Source organism: Peromyscus californicus, unplaced genomic scaffold (assembly GCF_007827085.1).
Source record: "Peromyscus californicus insignis strain IS unplaced genomic scaffold, ASM782708v3 Scaffold_14__1_contigs__length_90479793_seg_1, whole genome shotgun sequence".
NCBI classification, from domain to species: domain Eukaryota; kingdom Metazoa; phylum Chordata; class Mammalia; order Rodentia; family Cricetidae; genus Peromyscus; species Peromyscus californicus.
The window spans coordinates 6,659,360-6,665,359 of NW_026294435.1; the positions used below are offsets into that span (position 1 = coordinate 6,659,360).

General features: G+C 55.1%; 1 protein-coding gene across 11 annotated transcripts in view; it reads right to left on the reverse strand.

Moving 5' to 3' along the window:
- The window catches only part of Zcchc2 (zinc finger CCHC-type containing 2), a 50,672-nt gene extending 45,839 nt beyond the window's left edge, over nucleotides 1–4,833 (reverse strand). For all 11 annotated transcript variants that reach the window (XM_052736478.1, XM_052736474.1, XM_052736476.1 and 8 more), the window contains exon 1: nucleotides 3,793–4,833. In XM_052736478.1, the coding sequence (XP_052592438.1) occupies nucleotides 3,793–4,725 (933 nt within the window). In that variant the 5' untranslated portion in view covers nucleotides 4,726–4,833. The remainder of the gene's footprint in view (nucleotides 1–3,792) is intronic.
- Between the last annotated feature and the right edge of the window lie 1,167 nt (nucleotides 4,834–6,000).

A 6,000-nucleotide genomic window follows, 5' to 3' on the forward strand; every position in this document is an offset into this window, starting at 1 on the left:
ACCACAACCTCAAAAGGAAGTCACTCTCCGTTTCATAGACAATATGAAGCTCAGGTTTAGGTTGGCTGACTAAAGTCCCTGAGCTGGGAAGGCAAGCCCCCTCCCCGTAAACGGCTTTTATGGAGCATGATCTCCTGCCCCCTCCTCTCTCTGTCTCTGACACCAAACTCCCATCCCTCTCCACAGAACAAAGGTGCAGTGCAGGTGTGGAGGGGTCTTATTAGCTGGAGGGAGAGCACTTGCTTCCTTCTACACCTCCCGCATCCCAGGAGAAAAATCACTGCATAAGGAACCATGTACTTATCTTGGTAATTATCTGCCAACTAAAATAATGACTATTTGAATGTAAAAAGTCTCTTCCAACAGAGTTTCTATATCACAGCTGCTGCTTTTATTCTTTGCTGCAGCCAAGCAGACCAAATGATAACCAACGTGGTTTGTTTCTTACACCTTTGCATGCCTAGTTAAGGGATAAACCTCTAAAATCAGGCAGTGAATGCTCATGAATAGTTTGAGTGCCTTTAATCACTCAGACACAGGAGCATACCTGTCTTTTCAATGAACTAATACTAAAGCTAGTACCTTTAAAGCTACACTGGGTTTTGTTCCTAAGTCTTTATGGTTTACCTTCCTAATAGCAGGAAAGACTTATGTTTAACATCATGTGTTTTCAGTTATTTTCCACTTATGAGAACTCCAACAAAGAACTATACAAGTTCCCTAGGACACCGTTAATAAGTATTCCTACTACCGTTCCTTGGCCTATTTTATTTGTGAAATCACATACGAGTTAATGGCTGTCCACTGCAGCTGGGAAGAAAGTGAGATTTACGTGCAAGTCTCCTAAAAGGAACACCAATACTGAAATTTTAATACTAGTAACAGAATTATCCAAATCCCATTTTAAAAGCTATGAACTGTCACTTCTAGGAGTAAAACCACACTGTACTTGTTTCTCTGATATGGACTAGTGTGCACACTCTGGGGATAGCTTGGGGACTTGTCACCAAGTACTAACACAGCTCATGATAAGACACTGTGTGCTGGACTTGATCGCCTTCAGGCACAGAACTAATATAAAGCTGGCATTAAAGCACATGTTCTACCCATAAATGTCATTAGCTTTAAAAAAAAAATAAACAAATCCACTATATAGTTATTAGGTACAATTCTAAAACTAGGTTCAGTATTCTAGACCAGTATACTTAAGCAAAAAAATTAAGAGTTCATTTTTTTTTCTTCATCCATTGAGGGCAGGTAAACACACTTCCCTTGGTCACAAACACTAATAAAAGGCAAATATGGTTCTTAAGCAATGAGACGCTGCATACCTGTAACCGAAGTTACTTCCGGGGCAATTAAATGCATCCCCACGAACTTCCCCTTTCCCGGTTATCGGGTCTAAACCTTCACCAACCTTGGGCCCACGTGGTTCTCCACCTCCACCACCGGCCCGGGCCGAGGCTCCGGGCCAGGGCGGGGCCAGCGCTAGTCACGTGGGCTGCGCGGGCGCCATCTTGCCGGGCGGAGGCGGGGCAGCCCTGCGGGGCCGCGGTCCGTGGGCCGCGACCGCGCGCGACCCCAGCGCCCTCGGGCGGGCGGGCGGGCGGACGGGCCCTGCGCCCCACGGGCGGCCGGCGCGCGCGCCAGCCTTCTCCCTGCGGAATCCGCCCGCGCCCTACCACGCGAGCGCTTTGGCCAGCGAGGGCCGAGCAACAGCTGGGCTGGACCGCGGGAATCCGCACGTAAACCAGCCCACCTGCACCGGCAGCCTCAAGAATGACAGCCTGAGAGCATGGAGGTCCGCCCAAACGTCAGGGCCGAACCAAGCGTCCGGGAGGGCTTGGAGACCGACCACACAGTAACTCCCCCACTTCCAAAAGGTGGGATCTTAGCAGTTTCATCAGACATAAACGGCTTGTTCACCAACCCTAAACAACTGCTGGAGAAATAGGCTCAGCATACCACCAAGTGCTAAGCAACAGCCCCAGTGTCTCCTGTAGCACATACAAATCCCTGTAGGATTTATTCCCTACTCCCACTTCCTGAGAAGTGATGATGTGCTGAAATTAATGGCAGCATGCCCAATCTTTGTCCACTCCTCCCAGCATTCACTGGTGGCCAGAAAAGGCCATGCTCTGCAGTCAAGATAAAAATCTCATTACTCTGATTAGCACATACCTATCCCCTCAGTCTGCTTTACAACACTCACTTTAAAAGCAAAGGAAGGAGACTCCTGGCAGTTAAAATCCTACAATCAGTAATGTACCTGTGTTGGTGTAGTGTGAATGGAATGATGTAAATTGTTCCATTGTGGGGCATTTTCATCCGACCAAATTTAAGGTTATCTTTATATTGTCACAAGAAAGCAAATTAAAACATTTGCACATTGATCCTGAATTCATGCTTTCTTCTCTAAATTTAGCAGCTCAGTGGCGAATCTTTTCAGGCATATTTAGTGAGTAGGCTTAAGAGTGAATTAAGCTTTTACCATTACTACACACACGTGTATGCTGGTAATAGAAGATGGTATTTTATAATCACCAAGAAAATGCACAGTACTAGCTTTAGTACATCTGGCTTTTGTAACATTTATAATAAATCATGAACTTGTCGCTTCACAAAAGCGTCGTGGATAAAATGAAGAACGTGGCCTACTAGATTGTCCCTAAGGCCTTTTGAGATTGGTCCTAAATGCCCTGGGTCCTTAAGTAATGAGTCTATCCAACCATTACTGAAACACAATGCTCAATGTGAGTTCTAGGATACTGAATGATTTCAGATACATGTTAACTTTCAAGCAAGGAGGGAAGGGAAATCACCCTTCTTAAAGTGGAAAAGCATGACATCCAAATCTATACCTTTCAAAAGAGCTGATCCACAAAAATAAGACCTTAATCGAGTTTTTACTGCAACTGAAACCTATCACCGTCCTCCATTAAATCGCATCCTTACGCAGTTTATTGGGCCTAAACTGCTTTCAAAACTGTAAAAATTCTATAATGTTTGCGACAAGTGGATTCCTATGTACTAAATGTGGTGTTTTAATAACTCTTTTAGACATCGTTCATGCCTATAGTAAAGATCTAAGATCACCAGACCCAAATCTGGAAGAAGTCAAGCCCCTTAGGAAAGCTTACTTGGCAGTTTTGTTAAAGGCTTGGTCAGGCGATCCTGGGATAGCCTTTTACCCAGATGACCAGTGTTAGACCTAGGTCTCCATAGAGTCCCCCCACCCCCACCCCCAGGGAATAACAAAGTTCTATGAGTAGAAGCCAAAAGACCTATTCGAACTTTTTTAAACTGGTACACACTAATCATTAAAAGTCCCTTATGGCATAGGCAAGGTCAGTATCCTGGGAGTGCCAAGGGGTAAGGCGGTTTTAAGCAGGCTGACAGACTAGACCACCCAGGACTAGACTGCGGATGACAGGCCCCTCTAGCGCTTCGTTTTTCCCTTGCACCTAGCGCCCACAATGCTCAAAGCCCAAAACGTTCCACAAGCCTCCTCATCCGCGGTGTCGAGTCAGGGAGCTCCACGTTTTCCGTGGCAACTCGTGCACGTAGAGACTTCTAGAGCATTCTGTTATGGCGGGTGGCTTGTATGTGTATGCGGGTGACTGGAATTGAGCCGCCCAAGAAAATGAGAGGGCTACCCCGGGCCGAGGGCCGTGGCCTGGTTATTCCAAGACACCTGCAGAGGCTGGGGTCGGAGCTGGATTCTGGGGGCTCCGAGGGCGCGGCCGGAGCCGCGACCGCACCGCCACTCCTAGGCATCTCTGAGTGCCTTACCTGGGCCCTGGAGCCCGCAAAGTTGCACGGCTCCACCTCCGCGTCCTCGGGCTCCACGCGGAGCGCGCTGCGGAGCCTCTCCAGGTGCTCCCTCAGGGTGACCCGCTGGTGGAAGGAGAAAGCCGGGTGCAGCGAAGCCATGGTGAAGAGCAGCAGCAGTTCCTCCTGGGCCCTGAAGCCAAGCCCGCCTCCAGTCCCCAGCTCGGCACAGCCGCCGCCTTCCGGGCCGAGGCCGTCCTTCTCCGCGTCCTGCTCGCCATCGCCACCCGGCTCGTCCTCCACGCTGCCCCGCGAGCCCTCGGCCCCAGTGGCGCGCAGGCTCCTGAGCACCGCGTCCACCTGGGGCAGGAGGCGGTGCAGGCGGCCGGCGGCCTCCCGGTTCTCCGAGCCCAGCAGCGCCAGGTAAACGACGAGGCGCGAACGCACGGCGGGATCTCGGAAGTCGGACAGCGACCCTGGGTCCGAGAGGCCGTTGGCCTTGGCCTCGGAGTCGCGCAGGTAGTGGTAGTCCTTGCGCGCCAGGTCCTCCAGGCACGAGCCGAGAAAGCGCAGCTCCAGCGGGTTGCACAGGTCCAGCAGCCCGCACATGAACTCCAGGCGCTGCGCCGAGCCCAGCACCAGCCCGAACCACTCGTACACCCGCTCCTGCTCGCGCAGCGCCGCCGCGTGCCCGCCGCCGCCCGGCATGCCCGCGCCCGCCGTCGGCCCGTCAGCAACAGGCGGCTCGAGCCCCCGGGGCGGCGGCAGCGACGGCGGCGGCGGAGGGGGGCCCCGCGACAGGCCCGTGGGCGGCGGCGGCGGCGGCGGGCGGCAATCACGGCGGCGGCGCAGCGGCGCCTTTGCGCCCGGCCTCGCGTCCGCCTCGGGCTCCTCCGCGTCGGGTGGCGGCTCGCTGGGGTGCGTCGACTTCGGCGGCAGCTTCATCCTCAGCATCCTCGGCTACGGCGGCGCGGACATGCGAGCGAGGGAGCGCGGGCGGCGGGAGGAGCCGAGAGCCCGGGCGGCGGCACGGCCGTCAAGAACGCGGCCCCTCCATGCCGCCGGGGCGGGCCGGGGGCGGGTCTCGCCGGCGAGGGGGGCGGTGGCCGGCCGGCGTCGTCGCCCCCGGCGGGCGGCGGGGCGTGCCCGCGGCGGCGGCTCCTCCCCTGGGCGCCGCGCCTGCTGGGGAGCCGGGTGCGGGAGGAGCAAGCCGGCGAGCGCGACCTCCTTCCGCCTCCTTCGCGTCCGCACTGGGCAGGCGGCGACGGCCTGAGCGGTTCCTTCTCGAGCCGGCGCCGCTGAGCGGCTTGGAGAGGAGGTGGAGCTGCGGGGCTGGGCGGAGACGCTGGCGGGCTCCGCGCACCGCACTCAGCCAATCAACGTCCAGAGTCGGCGTGACGTAACCCCCGTTCCTCTTCCCGGGAGCCGCCCTCTCCGAGAAGCCACGCCCAGCTTAGGCTAGGCTGCGGGGCTCCGGCGGCTCCCGCGCGGTCCTAATGCTGGGTGTGTTCCAGCGGACTGAGGACTTGGGCATGGGACCCGGGAGGGGTGAGCTCTGCCGGGAGCGGCGAGAAGCGTGCGGCGTTCACGTCGGAGGAGAGACATCGGCTTGGCTTTTCTTGAGGGATCTGTCCCTGTCCTGGCTGCTGACCATGTCGCGTCAGCCGCCGCCCGGGAGCAGGACCAGTGGGTTCCGCCTGGTGGACTTGGCGAATGTGAGCCCCGGAAATTCCCACATTCTAAAACTTCACCAGGACCTTCGGTGTGCACGCCGGGACGCAGACCCGGGAGCTGGGCTGGCGTGCGAGCGGTCTGGGCAGCCAGCGCCACGCTCAGGCTGGTTGCAAGGTGTTGATTTGAACCTGGCACCCAGCAGAGGCGACCTTGCGGCCAGGGATGCCTGGGCCTAAAGGTTGCTTCTGGCTTGCAAGGTTCAGTTTAAGAACACCCTCCTGCCCCAAGTCTATGATTTAAAAAGAACATGTATTGGCTACGTTTTAATTTCTGTCAGCGAACATTGGAAATCCTTGTGCTGGGTGTGAATTTTCTGTAACTCAAAGAATTTACTAAGATACGGTCAAGACAAGGCTTTTTAACTTTTCAAGTAATATTACATTTTTAGGGTTTGAGACCTCCGAAATGTCTCTCTTGTGGTGATATATGCTATCAAGAGGCCTTGATTCCTCTCAGAGTCCTCAGGGCCACCCCCACCCCACCCCCCGCGGTGCT